Raw genomic sequence first — 16,499 nt, forward strand, 5'->3', positions numbered from 1 at the left:
AAATGTCTGGCACAGGCCAAAATGTTGATCTGTCCAAACTTGCATATGACCACCTTAGCTGGAAAGGAGCAAGGAGTCTCTGTGTAGAAAGAGGTTTGAGTGTAGGGAAGAATCCTTCCTTGGAATTATTGCTTAACATGCTTAGAGAACAAGATAAGGCCACAAGGGCCCCATCTGTTGAAAAAGTAGCTAATGGTTCCCAATCTGATCCAGGGACTCCCCTAGGAAAAGATTCAGGAAAGAAACTTCCTAGCCTGCCCAATACTAGACAGCCTAGCATAGTTGGTACTGAGGTTGAGTCACACCATACAGATAGTGTTGTCTCACATCATAGCAAGAGCATTCATTCTCACCACAGTAGAACTGATGTTTCTGTTAACCAAGCTGTTAGGATGCCTTCTGTAAGGGACAGGTCTCCTTCTGTCCATTCTCACCACACTTCTGTGTCAAGGAATATCCCTCCCACCCACCCTGATGACAGATTGTTAGAAAGGGAGCTCAATAGATTGAGAGTGGAACAAACCAGACTGAAGCTCAAGAAGCAACAGCTGGATTTGGATAGACAGTCCTTAGAAGTAGAGAAGGAGAGACAGAAACTGGGTTTAGAAACCCATGGTGGCAGCAGCAGTATTCCCAATAGTCATCCTGCAAAAGAGCATGATTCTAGGAATCTGCACAAGATAGTTCCCCCTTATAAGGAGGGGGATGACATTAACAAGTGGTTTGCTGCACTTGAGAGGGCCTGTGTTGTACAGGATGTCCCTCAAAGGCAGTGGGCTGCTATCCTATGGCTATCATTTAGTGGAAAGGGAAGGGATAGGCTCCTTACTGTGAAATAAAGTGATGCCAATAATTTTACAGTTCTTAAGAATGCACTCCTGGATGGTTATGGCATAACCACTGAACAATACAGGATAAAGTTCAGAGAGACCAAAAAGGAGTCTTCAGAAGACTGGGTTGATTTCATTGACCATTCAGTGAAGGCCTTGAAGGGGTGGTTACATGGCAGTAAAGTTACTGATTATGATAGCCTGCATAACTTGATCCTGAGAGAGCATATTCTTAATAATTGTGTGTATGATTTGTTGCACCAGTACTTGGTGGGCTCTGATCTGACCTCTCCCCAAGAATTGGGAAAGAAGGCAGACAAATGGGTCAGAACAAGGGTGAACAGAAAAGTTCATACAGGGGGTGACAAAGATGGCAACAAGAAGAAGGATGGTAAGTCTTCTGACAAGGGTGGGGACAAATCTAAAAATGAGTCTTCATCAGGCCCACAAAAACACTCTGGTGGGGGTGGTGGGCCCAAATCCTCTTCAAATCAAAACAAAGAAAAGAAACCATGGTGCTAGTTATGTAAAATAAAAGGCCATTGGACAACAGATCCCAGTTGTCCAAAGAAAAGCTCCAAGCCTCCTACCACTACAACCCCTACTGCTACACCTAGTGTCCCTACTAATAGCAGTGGTGGTGGGAGCAAACCTACTAATAGCCAATCCAAGGGAGTAGCTGGGCTCAGTTTTGGTAACTTAGTTGGGGTTGGTCTTGTTAGGGAGACCACAGAGGCTGTGTTAGTCTCTGAGGGGGCTATTGATTTAGCCACCTTAGTTGCTTGTCCCCTTAATATGGATAAGTACAAGCAGCTACCCCTAATAAATGGTGTTGAGGTTCAGGCCTACAGGGACACTGGTGCCAGTGTTACAATGGTAATAGAGAAACTGGTCCACCCTGAACAACACCTACTTGGTCACCAGTACCAAGTAACCGATGCTCACGACAACACACTTAGCCACCCCATGGCTGTTGTAAATCTCAACTGGGGGGGGGGGGGCTACTGGTCCAAAGAAAGTTGTGGTAGCTTCAGATTTACCTGTAGACTGTCTACTAGGAAATGATTTGGAGACATCAGCTTGGTCAGATGTGGAGTTGGAGGCCCATGCAGCAATGCTGGGCATCCCAGGGCATATTTTTGCTTTAACCAGGGCTCAGGCCAAAAAGCAAAGAGGACAGGGTGACTTGGATCCTGGAACAATGGACCAAGTGCCCCCTAAAGCTAGGGCTAGTAGAAGTAAAGCACTACCTACTATCCCTCCCTCTACAGTGGATTCAACTTCTGAGGAAGAAGAATTTCCACCCTGTGCAGAACCTACACCAGAGGAGCTGGAAGCAGACACTGCTGAGCTTTTGGGTGAAGGGGGGCCTGCCAGGGAGGAGCTGAGTGTGGCACAGCAAACCTGTCCCACACTAGAGGGTCTAAGACAGCAAGCTGTCAAACAAGCTAATGGGGATGTCAGTGACTCTCACAGAGTTTACTGGGAGGACAACCTCTTGTACACTGAAGCAAGGGATCCTAAACCTGGAACTGCCAGGAGGTTAGTGATTCCTCAGGAGTACAGAAAGTTCCTCCTAACTCTAGCCCACGACATTCCCCTAGCTGGACATCTGGGACAAATGAAAACTTGGGACAGGCTTGTTCCCTTGTTTCATTGGCCTAGAATGTCTGAGGACACAAAAGAATTTTGTAAGTCCTGTGAAACCTGTCAAGCCAGTGGCAAGACAGGTGGCACCCCAAATGCAGCCCTTATTCCACTGCCTGTGGTTGGGGTTCTTTTTGAAAAGGTAGGGGTTGACATAGTTGGCCCCCTTGACCCTTCTACTGCTTCAGGCAATAGGTTTATCTTGGTGGTAGTGGACCATGCCACAAGATATCCTGAAGCAATTCCTTTAAGGACCACTACAGCACCTGCAGTGGCAAAGGCCCTCCTGGGAATATTTTCCAGGGTGGGCTTCCCAAAGGAAGTAGTATCAGACAGGGGAAGCAATTTCATGTCTGCTTACTTAAAGGCCATGTGGAAGGAGTGTGGTGTGACTTACAAGTTCACTACACCCTATCATCCACAAACAAATGGACTGGTGGAGAGATTTAACAAAACTCTCAAAGGCATGATTATGGGACTCCCTGAAAAACTCCGCAGGAGATGGGATATCCTTTTACCATGCCTCCTTTTTGCCTACAGGGAGGTACCCCAGAAAGGAGTGGGCTTCAGCCACTTTGAACTCCTCTTTGGACACCCTGTTAGGGGTCCACTAACACTTGTCAAGGAGGGTTGGGAACAACCTTTAAAAGCTCCAAAGCAAGATATTGTGGATTATGTACTTGGCCTCAGATCAAGGATGGCTGAGTATATGAAAAAGGCCAGTAAAAACCTTCAGGCCAGCCAAGAGCTCCAGAAGCAATGGCATGATCAGAAGGCTGTTTTGGTTCAGTACCAACCAGGGCAGAAAGTGTGGGTCTTGGAGCCTGTGGCCCCAGGAGCACTCCAAGATAAATGGAGTGGACCCCACATAATTGTTGAAAAGAAGGGTGAAGTCGCCTACTTAGTTGACTTAGGCACTGCCAGGAGTCCCCTTAGGGTGCTCCATGTCAATCGCCTGAAACCCTACTATGACAGGGCTGATCTCACCCTGCTCATGGCAACTGATGAGGGACAGGAAGAGGACAGTGATCCTCTACCTGATCTCTTCTCTTCCACAGAACAAGATGCTCTAGTGGAAGGTGTAGTTTTGGCTGATTGTCTTACTGCTGAGCAGAAAGACCATTGCATAAATCTCCTGGGTCAGTTTTCTGAACTCTTCTCTACTGTGCCAGGTACCACTTCTTGGTGTGAGCACACTATAGATACTGGAGACAGCTTGCCTGTCAAAAGTAAGATCTATAGGCAGCCTGACCATGTCAGAGACTGCATAAAGCAAGAGGTGCAGAAAAATGTTAGAACTAGGAGTGGTTGAGCACTCTGAAAGTCCATGGGCTTCTCCTGTGGTACTTGTACCAAAACCTCATTCCAAGGATGGAAAGAAGGAAATGCGGTTTTGTGTAGATTACAGAGGTCTCAACCAGGTAACCAAAACTGATGCTCACCCTATACCCAGGGCAGATGAGCTCATAGATACACTGGCATCTGCCAAGTATCTAAGCACTTTTGATTTGACTGCAGGGTATTGGCAGATCAAATTATCAGAAGATGCTAAACCTAAAACTGCAATTTCAACCATTGGAGGCCATTACCAGTTCACAGTAATGCCTTTTGGATTGAAAAATGCACCTGCCACTTTTCAAAGGTTGGTGAACACAGTCCTGCAAGGGCTGGAAGCTTTTAGTGCAGCATATCTGGACGATATAGCTGTCTTTAGCTCCAGTTGGGATGATCACCTGGTCCACCTATGGAAAGTTTTAGAGGCCCTGCAAAAGGCAGGCCTCACTATCAAGGCTTCAAAGTGCCAGATAGGGCAGGGGAAGGTGGTTTATCTGGGACACCTTGTTGGTGGGGAACAGACTGCACCACTTCAGGGGAAAATCCAAACTATTATAGATTGGGTTCCCCCTACTACTCAGACTCAGGTGAGAGCCTTCCTAGGCCTCACTGGGTATTACAGGAGGTTCATTAAGAACTATGGCTCCATTGCAGCCCCTCTTAATGACCTCACATCCAAAAAGATGCCTAAAAAGGTATTGAGGACAGCTATCTGTCAGAAAGCTTTTGAGGAGCTGAAGCAGGCCATGTGCTCTGCACCTGTCCTGAAAAGCCCTTGTTACTGTAACAAATTATATGTCCAAACTGATGCATCTGAATTAGGAGTAGGGGTAGTCCTATCACAACTTAATTCTGAGGGCCAGGATCAACCGGTTGCTTTTATTAGTAGGAGGTTGACCCCTAGAGAAAAGCGTTGGTCTGCCATTGAGAGGGAGGCCTTTGCTGTGGTCTGGGCACTGAAAAAGTTGAGGCCATACTTGTTTGGCACTCACTTCATTGTTCAGACAGACCACAAACCTCTACTTTGGCTAAAACAAATGAAAGGTGAAAATCTTAAATTATTGAGGTGGTCCATATCCCTACAGGGAATGGACTATACAGTGGAACATAGACCTGGGAGTAGCCACTCCAATGCAGATGGACTCTCCAGATATTTCCACTTAGACAATAAAGACTCATCAGGTCATGGCTAGCCTTATTGTCCTTCGTTTGGGGGGGGGGGGGGGGGGGGGGTAGGAAAGTACCATCTTGCCTGGCATGTTACCCCCATTTATTCACTGTATATATGTTGTTTTAGTTGTATGTGTCACTGGGACCCTGCTAGTCAGGGCCCCAGTGCTCATAAGTGTGCCTGAATGTGTTACCTGTGTTATGACGAACTGTCTCACTGAGGCTCTGCTAATCAGAACCTCAGTGGTTATGCTCTCTCATTTCTTTCAAATTGTCACTAACAGGCTAGTGACCAATTTTACCAATTTACATTGGCTTACTGGAACACCCTTATAATTCCCTAGTATATGGTACTGAGGTACCCAGGGTAATGGGGTTCCAGGAGATCCCTATGGGCTGCAGCATTTCTTTTGCCACCCATAGGGAGCTCTGACAATTCTTACACAGGCCTGCCACTGCAGCCTGAGTGAAATAACGTCCACTTTATTTCACAGCCATTTTACACTGCACTTAAGTAACTTATAAGTCACCTATATGTCTAACCTTTACCTGGTAAAGGTTGGGTGCTAAGTTACTTAGTGTGAGGGCACCCTGGCACTAGCCAAGGTGCCCCCACATTGTTCAGGGCCAATTCCCCGGACTTTGTGAGTGCGGGGACACCATTACACGTGTGCACTACATATAGGTCACTACCTATATGTAGCTTCACAATGGTAACTCCGAATATGGCCATGTAATATGTCTATGATCATGGAATTGCCCCCTCTATGCCATCCTGGCATAGTTGGCACAATCCCATGATCCCAGTGGTCTGTAGCACAGACCCTTGTACTGCCAAACTGCCTTTCCCGGGGTTTCACTGCAGCTGCTGCTACTGCCAACCCCTCAGACAGGCTTCTGCCCTCCTGGGGTCCAGCCAGGCCTGGCCCAGGATGGCAGAACAAAGGACTTCCTCTGAGAGAGGGTGTTACACCCTCTCCCTTTGGAAAATGGTGTGAAGCCAGGGGAGGAGTAGCCTCCCCCAGCCTCTGGAAATGCTTTCATGGGCACACATGGTGCCCATTTCTGCATAAGCCAGTCTACACCGGTTCAGGGACCCCCTTAGCCCTGCTCTGGTGCGAAACTGGACAAAGGAAAGGGGAGTGACCACTCCTCTGACCTGTACCTCCCCTGGGAGGTGCCCAGAGCTCCTCCAGTGTGCTCCAGACCTCTGCCATCTTGGAAACAGAGGTGCTGCTGGCACACTGGACTGCTCTGAGTGGCCAGTGCCAGCAGGTGACGTCAGAGACTCCTTCTGATAGGCTCCTTCAGGTGTCGCTAGCCTATCTTCTCTCCTAAGTAGCCAAACCCTCTTTTCTGGCTATTTAGGGTCTCTGTCTTTGGGGATTCTTGAGATAACGAATGCAAGAGCTCATCCGAGTTCCTCTGCATCTCTCTCTTCACCTTCTGCCAAGGAATCGACTGCTGACCGCGCTGGAAGCCTGCAAAACTGCAACATAGTAGCGAAGACGACTTTGCACTCACTTTTCAGGGTCTTGGGGTGGGCTATTTTTCTAACCTTACTATTTTCTAATAGTCCCAGCGACTCTCTACAAGGTCACATAGGTTTGGGGTCCATTCGTGGTTCGCATTCCACTTTTGGAGTATATGGTTTGTGTTGCCCCTATCCCTATGTGTCCCCATTGCATCCTATTGTAACTATACATTGTTTGCACTGTTTTCTAATACTATTACTGCATATTTTGGTATTGTGTACATATATCTTGTGTATATTTGATATCCTCATACTGAGGGTACTCAATGAGATACTTTTGGTATATTGTCATAAAAATAAAGTACCTTTATTTTTAGTATATCTGTGTATTGTGTTTTCTTGTGATATTGTGCATATGACACTAGTGGTACTGTAGGAGCTTCACTCGTCTCCTAGTTCAGCCTAAGCTGCTCTGCTAAGCTACCATTATCTATCAGCCTATTCTGCTAGACACCCTATACACTAATAAGGGATAACTGGGCCTGGTGCAAGGTGCAAGTACCCCTAGGTACTCACTACAAGCCAGTCCAGCCTCCTACAGTTTCTGTCTAATCAACCCTTATGAGGTATCGGTCACATTCTTCAGAACAGAGTTACCCTCTCTGCTTGACTGTATAGAAAAATATGTTTCCGATGCAACCCACATCTGATGGGCAAGGGTGCCACGATGAACAGGCTCTACAAGTATTTCTGTGTCTCACCTCCAGTTCTTGGTGTGCGGTGGTCCTTCCTCAAGACGCAGTAAAGCGAAGCGGGCAGCACTGAGAGACAAGCCCCTTATCCCATCGCCCCACTCTTTCTCGGCTCTGTAGGGTTGTGACAAAAGAAACAGTATTGAGAATGAAGATCATTAAATAGCAAGACCATAATTTAAAAAAAGCGAGGTTTTCATGCAACTATAAGGACAGATGCAAATGATACTGAAACAATTTCTTCATGACTGGATCTTTTACAGAACAAATATGTTGATAACTCTCTCTTGTATCTTTTGAAGGAAATTATAAAAAGACTGACCAAACAGGGCAACTGAGGATCTTCTGCCAAGTGTCACCAAACAAGCCGAAAAGCCCATCAAAATGAAATTAGATAGCATACTTTGGTCACATTCGGAAATGTCACAACACTTTATTTACTCATAAGTATGTGCTTTCAGTACTGCTGAGCTTAAGTAGTTATTGTTTGAATCTACATTGCAACATTGCAATCTACATTAAGAATTTGTTTTTCATTATAATTCTTAATGTATCGGTTTCTTCAGCTCGTTCTACCTGGAACATATAAACCCAGAATCAGAAATGATAGTTACAAAGTTAGAAGCCACGTTGTAAAAATTTATTATGCATTATTTGTCAAAATTTGCCTCCTGGCCTACACATGATTCGCAATCCATTCGCTATATCATGACAAAAACATTTTATTTGCTCAGTAAGTGGTTAATGTAAATGTATGCAGCTCAAATTAATATCTAATTAATGTGCACCATGTACACAATTCAAACGTCAAAAGGTACGGATTTCGTCAAAAGGTACGGATTTCGTCAAATAGTGCATTCTTTACAATATTTCTCCCTGTGAGGATCAACGTGCGTTTCACAATTCAATTGCTTCCTGAAGGCAAAAATATTTAATGTTTATTCAGTAAAACTTTATAAAAAATCGAAATAGAACTAAAATTAAGAATCCCATTAATTGTATTATGAAATCAAATCAAACGGAGCTACATCTACCAGCACCATGCAATTCAAGGATACCATATTTGTATATTCTCTTTCTTTTATATATTGTTTTATTTCAGTATATTGTCTTACTCTTCTTACTGTATTTGTGCTGTTCTATCACCTATAAATCTAACAAATATCAATGACTCATAGACTTCACTGTATTGCAATATTTATTTCAGTCATCATAGCAGATAGAATTTAGGTGCTATATTGTCACCTATTAACTCAATAGCAAACATTAAAAGACATGCCTATGAAATTTCTCTTCATGAATAAGTGGAAATGAGGACTTTGTTAATACTTGCTCTAGCAGTATGCTGCCCAAACTGATTTCCAGTTAATGTGTACCATCGTCATGACTTACCACATGTCAAAATAAATGAGCTTCTCCAATGAGTGCAATTTTAAACCTATTTCTCCCTACACATACTCAAATTGTTATCATCCAGGCAAACGTAATCTAGAAGAAAGGTCTTTGTGCTTTTAGTGTTAATGTCTGTAAACGTTCAGTGACTATACGTTTGCTGAGGTAGCTCAGTCTCAAGTTTTCATATAGTTACAGCAAAGACGGCAGCCATATTTATTTTGCTAGTTTAAAATGGCTGCTCCTGCATGAAATGGTTCCGTCATAAACTCTGTGGTTCATCCTGAGAGAACAGTACTCCCAACATGGTGTTTGTCTGCATATTTCAAAAGAACATTTGGAAAATCGATATCATAGGTATATTATCAGGGAGTATTGTGTGACATAAGTATCCTCTAGGTTGAGGGTTTTGTATCCAGGACAAACCTGTTAAAAGGTATAACAAGCCTGAAAGGGATAAATATGTAGACCTAGTGCCATCAACATGGCATAATAAACAATATAGTCTGGAAGAGCACGGTTAAAAGAGTGTGAAGATTGTTTAAATTAATACATGCGAAATGTCAACTAATTGGATTTATTGAACAGATAAACTATGTGAACAAGATACATGGTGGTGAGGAATGGTGAGATTTAACCAAAACAAATTAGTAGTAGGGAAGGCCTGAACGCTTCACTGAAATGCTTTCTTTATTAGGACTCTGGTTCAATTCTCCAAGGTTTGCTTTCCACTCATCGGTGACACAGGTGAACTTAGCTCAATGCATCAGCCCTGAATGTGAAAGACAGGTTATTGTAGTCCCACAGAACCACGCTCAATACATAGTAGAAGTAAAGTCATTGCTATTGAGTTACCAACAGTCCCTGGAAAGGGATCAGGGGACTGTGGCAACAATAAACCTTTTTCACTCACACTCCTATAGAGCACTAAGAAAAGCAGACAGTTTTGACAAACATATTTATAACAGGGTGCACTTGTTTGTCAGCAAAATAATCACAAAGGATGTCATAAAAATAGCAGGAAGGCATATTGTAAACAACAAGAATAAAATGAACAATTCTAACATGGTCAAAGTGGGACCATGTAAAAGCTAACACCCTATGCTCACCCTATGGTCAAAATGTCATCTAAAAGCTAACACCCTGAAACCTACTTTTATGTGATATCCTAGGACAGCATGTAGTAAAGCAACTTGCAAACTAGAGTTTTATGGAAAGGCGGTGCACTGCATACTTTGTTGACAACTCAGGCTTTCGTCATCAGAAAAGCCATTAAGGAAAGGTTCCCTGCGAAAGGGAAAGAGGTGCTGCAGTAGCAGCCTTTCTCAGGTTTTCAGCTCTTATCACAGTCAGGCAAGATGCATCATTTTCTCCGAGTGCCGGCAATAACCCAGATCATCTTTGGTCGGATCTTGAAAGATAAGCAGGGGTGAAGGACCTCTCTACCTGGATCACTTGTTCCAGACTTGGTCTCCCATCAGGTATTATATCTGAGTCATTACCGGAATGACTTGACATACTCTTAGCTATAAGAAAGATAAGGGTGGACAACATTCATGTTACTATTGTTTAGAACAGAAATGACAGAACTCAGGGGAGTGTTGTACAAGATGGATCTGGGGGCCTGAGTGAAATGGAGTTAGACCTTAGGGACTTTACATCATAAATGTGTTTCATACCACCTCATGACTAGCTAGGAGTTTATATGAAGGTGCAGCTTTTAGGTCACATAAAAAAAAAACATAAATGTGTTGGCCGTCTATGTAGTAACTTTACACGGATATTGGAGCGAGGATTACCATTTAAAATGCACATTTGGAGGTACGATATTGCAGGTATAATTGACAATGTTATCATGCTTTGATTTTTGATGAATTATGAAGATGGAACACTTTACTAAGAAATCAATTTGAGCTGCTTGCTCCCATGCTGGTAGGAATGACAACCTCAATCTCACTTATTCATAAACAGATTGGAGTACCTTTTCAGTTAACATGTTGAAGTGCATCATCTAAATCTAATTTGTTATTGTAGATTTACAGGGAGCATTATACTAAAGAATAGTTTATTATAAAAGATAAATATTGTCAGAATTCAGGAAGGGCTTGGAAACCCTGGAGAATGGTACAGAGGAGACTGAAGGCAAAAGTACACACTTTTCACACAAAGTGCACAACAGTCTTTAGCAGTTGCTCACTCACTTCCTTGTTACTGCAGCAATTCCAAGATAGAGTTGGTTACTTAAAGCCAATTCAACATGAAGCAGAAGCCAGGCAACATGCGGCTTGTTGCTGTGGTGCTATGCCTCAAATTAGTTTGTCCCTGGATTTTTGTTTACAATGTTTGTGTTCTCCTTTTTCTCTTCCTTCATGGTTACATATCTTCACTGCTTTCTATCATTATTGTTTATGCATATTTTCGGGCATCTCACCTACCATGTCTCTTCCTCAGATCTGGTTCTGTATGTCATTGTGGCATCTGTGAATTCCGACTGCTATATTGGTATGAGAGGAGCTCATGATGGCAGCACTTGCAGCTATGATCAGTAAACCACATAGCTTTCACAGCTCAGTTATGCTCTCAATAGTGTTTCAAGATCAGTTGTGGCTCACTCCCTACAACTGGTGAAGTGATTCTAGGTAATCTGACTCCCTGCTGCAGAGTGGAACACATTACAGCATTGCAACGGTGATGAATCCATCGGAGGGAACAATCTAGCCCTGTGTTTCTCTCACCCTTTCCCTGTCTTTACTCCAGTTCTACAGAAGGTATGTTGTTAACATTAAACATCTACGTAAGTATTTAGGAATGCAAGTGTTTTTCCATTGCTCCACTTTCTGTGAACCTGGCTAAAATGTTTCTAATTAATAGGCCGTGGTGCAGCATGTCAACAGTGAAAAGAGGAAGAGAATATTCAGAAATACAAGAACGACTATACCAAGACTTTGAAATGGATCAAGGTGGAGAAAAAATTAACTATTTGAGGTATACAGTACCAGGAAAATGTCATCTACAAAAACAGAATGCAAATACTTAATGATTTCCATAAAGAAAATCATGATATATTTAAATAGACTTTTCTTTGTGTTTGTTTACAGCGTTTTATTGAATGAACAAATGAAATGTTTCTGCCTCAAGGAAAATAACTTATTGAATGTGAAGCGCTCGGATTAAACCGTGGGGCACATGTTGATATCAACAGGGAATAATAACGTTGCACTAATTAGAAAAACTGTTACAGATGAGTTATGAGATTGTACATCAATGTGGTGCTGCATACCACTAGACTAGTGATGTACTGAGTTAAAAAGTAAAAATTTTTGCCCTAATGAAACAATTTAATTTTACTGTGAAACATGTTTTCAAGGGGACAAATCTGGTTCTCTCTGTACTAGAAACAGGATCCTGCGACCAGTTTTGGATTATCACTACTAAGCAAGCTAAACCTGGCTGAAGGGCTCATAACAAGGGCAAAACGGGTCCTGGGATGCTTGAGTTTTGGTCCAGGGAGGACCTGGCCTGGCAGTTCGGGCTGGACTGTTCCAATGAGGACCAGGGTCAAGACTGATTTGCATATGGCTGGGTCCAAACTGAGGTGGCATGGTGGGTGATAAATGATGGATTGGGATGTGGCCCACAGCAATTGCCAGTGGCTGATATTAATTCATGCATTCCATCCATCACCCTGTTGTTTATGCATTTCACACTGCATTGTAGGCTGTACACTTTCAACTTAGTCTTCATTCATTACATAAACATTCATCATCAGGAATATGCTCTGTAGGAAAATGCCATTGTTGGCATGGTTACCCCCTAACGTTTTGCCTTTTTTTGATGCCTGCTTCGACTGAAAGTGCGCTGGGACCCTGCTAACCAGGCCCCAGCGCCAGTTTTCTTTCCCTAAAACTGTACCTTTGTCTCAACAATTGGCACAGCCCTTGCACACAGTTAAGTCTCTTGTAAAAGGTACCCCTGGTAAAAAGGGAGTTGTAGCCAGGGAAGGTCTCTAAGAACTGCAGCATGTATTATGCCACCCTGGGGACCCCTCACTCAGCACATGCACACTGCTTCATAGCTTGGGTGTGCTGGTGGGGAGAAAAAGACTAAGTCGACATGGCACTGCCATCAGAGTGACATACCCACAACCCACTGCCTGTGGCATAGGTAAGTCACCCCTCTAGCAGGCCTTACAGCCCTAAGGCAGGGTGCATTATAGCACAGGTGAGGGCATAGCTCAATGAGCACTATGCCCCTACAGTGTCTAAGCCAATTCTTAGACATTGTAAGTGCAGGGTAGCCATACAGAGTATATGGTCTGGAAGTTTGTCAAAAACGAACTCCAAAGTTCCATAATGGTTACACTGAATACTGGGAAGTTTGGTATCAAACTTCTCAGCACAATAAAACCACACTGATGCCAGTGTGGGATTTATTGGAAAATGGACCCAGAGGGCATCTTAGAGATGCCCCCTGCATACCAGCCCAACTGCAAGTGCTAGGCTGACTGGTCTCTGCCAGACTGGTACTCTCAGACACGTTTCTGGCCACATGGGGTGAGTGCCTTTGTGCACTCTGTGACCAGCAACAAAGCCTGTCCTGGGTGGAGGAGCTTTACACCTCCCCCTGCAGGAACTCTAAAACCTGGCGGTGAGCCTCACAGGCTCAAGCCTGGTGTTACAGCACCCCAGGGCACTCCAGCTAGTGGAGATGCCCGCTCCCGGACACAGCCCCCACTTTTAGTGGCAAGTCTGGGGAAATAATGAGGAAAACAAGGAGGAGTCACCCCCTCAGCCAGGTCCACCCCTAAGGTGACCAAAGCTGAAGTGACCCCCTCCTTGGAAAATCCTCCATCTTGTTTTGGAAGATTTAGCCCAATAGGAATAGGGATATGCCCCCTCCCCAAAGGGAGGAGGCACAAGGAGGGTGTAGCCACCTTCAGGGACAGTAGCCATTGGCTACTGCCCTCCAGCCCTAACACACCCCTAAATTTAATATTTAGGGGTGACCCTGAACCCAGGAAATCAGATTGCTGACAACCTACAAAGAAGAAGGACTGCCTAGCTGAAAAACCCTGCAGAGAAGAAGGAAGACGACAACTACTTTGGCCCCAGCCCTACCGGCCTGTCACCAACTTCAAAGAACCTGCACCAGCGACGCATCCTATGGGCCCAGCAACCTCTACCGACTCACAGGACTGACCTGCAACTACAAAGGATCAAGATATCCCATGGACAGCGGACCTATTCAACCAAATAAAGGAGAAACCATCTTTAAAGGGACTCTCACCTCACTCCAGAAGCGCGAGTCCCCACCACTCTGCACCAGACGCCCCTGACCCATGTCCAGAGAAACCAATGACCCAGAGAGGACCCTGAGGCAACTACGACAACGTTTCCACCCTGGGCTGACCTCTCTGCACCCCCACAACGATGCCTGCAGAGGGAATCCAGAGGACCTCCGTGACTGCAACTGCCCGGGACAAAGATATCCGACGCTTGAAGAAGCGCTGCACCCGCAGCCCCCAGGCCAGTGAGAAACTGACCACTGGTGCAGCAGTGACCAGCAGCCGGCCCTCACCCTGGCCCAGTCGCTGGCCAGAGAAGCCCCCTGTGCCCTGCCTGCAACATCTGAGTGACTCCTGGGTCCCTCCATTGAATTCTATTACAAACCTGACGCCCTGTTTGCCCACTGCACCCGACCGCCCCTGTGCACTGAGGGTGTGTTTTGTGTGCCTACTTGGGCCCCTCCCCCAGTGCTCTACTAAAACCACCTGGTCTATACCCTCAGGATGCTGGTACTCACCTGCCAGCAGACCGGAACCGAAGCACCCCCTGTCTCCATAGGTGCCCATGTTATTTTTACTCGTCTTTGACCTCTGCACCTGACCGGCCCTGTGTTGCTGGTGCTGGTTGTTTTGAGTTGACTTGAACCCCCACCAGCGGGATACCTATGCCCCAGAGACTGAACTTGTAAGTGCTTTACTTTCTGTATTAATCAACCTGTACTTACCTCCACTAGGAACTTTTGAATTTTGCACTGCGTCCACTTTTAAAATAAGTTATTGTCATTTTATGAAAAACTGTGTACCCTACTGTTTTGGTTCAAAGTTCTAACTATACCTGTGCCAAGTACCTTACATTTAATGTACTTACCTGCAATTTGAATCTTGTGGTAAAATAAACTAAGAAAATAATATTTTTCTATTTAAAATCCTATTGGCCTGGAGTTAAGTCATTGAGTGTGTGTTCTCATTTACTGCTTGACTGTGTACAACAAATGCTTAACACTACCCTTGGATAAGCCTAACTGCTCGACCACACTATCACAAATAGAGCATTAGTATTATCTATTATTGCCGCTGTCAAGCCTCTTGGGGAACCCCTGGACTCTGTGCACACCATATCTCATTTTGATACAGTGTATACACAGCCAGCTTCCTAAATGCTTGATAACATACAATCATCCTATATACTGTTTCTAATTGACGGGCATCCTAAACGTGACCAAATGCATCAAAAGCGGAGAAGTCTACAACAGAGATCCTTTGGCACCCTGAAAAGCTTAAACACTTGGCAGGAAGTGGTCTGGTGAGACTAGTCAATGCTACCTCCATGTCTGCCCAATCTCTTTGTCCTCTGTGCCAGATACCTTCTCCACAGTTTAAACTAGCCTTACAAGGACATTTCCCAGCGATGACTACCGCCTATGACATACATAAAGGTCAATAGGGCAGTAAAGGAGTTAAAAATGACTCTGCTTATAAAGCTTCTGTAGGCACATATAGGAAAATCTTTTAATTGCTGAACTCTGATAAATCATATAAAATGAATGAACAAAAGATTGTAACTACAAAGAACATGATGCAATGCACATAAAGAAGAGAATGACTACAAGTCCAGCCTCACAACTTGTTAATTCCAAGTTCACATTTTGTTTCCAATAATCAAAACGTGGGTTGGCCTGCCACTTAAAAGCATTTAAAGCATTAAAGCTTTTGAATGGGTGACCTGCCATTTTAAAGCATTTAAAGCATTTAATTAATGAGAACTTTGCTAGCCAGTCAGTTTGTGAAGGCATCCATGTGCCATGCATGGCAAACATCTCTTCCATGAGAGCATGTGCCTTTGCCAGCCTCCTTCTTAAAAAAAAAAGTGAACCGTTTTTAGTCACTGGCCATGTTGTTGATACTAGAGAAGATCTTCTAGAGTAGAAATAATGAAGTTAACAAAAAAGGTAAATTTATCCAACTCCTATAGCTTGGCATATTGACATTCTAAGATATCCTCCTATTCAGAAACAAATAAGTACTAATATTATGAAGGATGACCTTGAAGCCACATCCCACTGTACCAAGCTTTATTATCAGAAGCAATTTGTTTTCTGAACAAGCAATACGTATCCTTAGCAAAATATCTTTTATACCAATTAATTAATGATGGCTTTGAACTCAAATTGGAGGTTGTCGTTTCTTTCAAACTCTGCATTTGAAATTGTTCTTTTTGGACAAAGATTATGTGTAATGGATGCAAGGGGTCTTCAACTACAATCTACTCCCCTCCTCCTACAACCACAAAGGACAAATATTTTCATTGCTGGCAATGAAAAAACGGTTCGAAACCCAAAACATGTAAATTTCTGTCTCACGAAAAAGAAACTATTAGCACAAAAAATTATATAGAAAGTTAACAGTCTAGCGGAAAAGGACAGAGCAAAGTTATTCAGGGTGCTGTAAAATAATAACAAAATAATTTGGCAGGTAAGCAATCACCAATATTACTGTTGTCTTAGAAATTACCCAACAAAAAATGTGCAAAAAGAGATCGGACAGTGAGATGCAAGAAGCCTTAAGAGAATATTGGTTAAGCATTAAGGAATATCACTTTCTCAGGAACTTCGAAA

The 16,499-nt window shown here is 43.8% G+C and overlaps 1 protein-coding gene across 4 annotated transcripts in view; it reads right to left on the reverse strand.

Moving 5' to 3' along the window:
• The window catches only part of SLC12A6 (solute carrier family 12 member 6), an 830,972-nt gene that overhangs the window by 204,562 nt on the left and 609,911 nt on the right, over positions 1-16,499 (reverse strand). For all 4 annotated transcript variants that reach the window (XM_069238301.1, XM_069238300.1, XM_069238303.1 and 1 more), the window contains one exon: positions 7,218-7,322. In XM_069238301.1, coding sequence (XP_069094402.1) covers positions 7,218-7,322 — 105 coding nt within the window. The remainder of the gene's footprint in view (positions 1-7,217; positions 7,323-16,499) is intronic.

Source organism: Pleurodeles waltl, chromosome 6, assembly GCF_031143425.1.
Source record: "Pleurodeles waltl isolate 20211129_DDA chromosome 6, aPleWal1.hap1.20221129, whole genome shotgun sequence".
Classification (NCBI taxonomy): Eukaryota; Metazoa; Chordata; class Amphibia; order Caudata; family Salamandridae; genus Pleurodeles; species Pleurodeles waltl.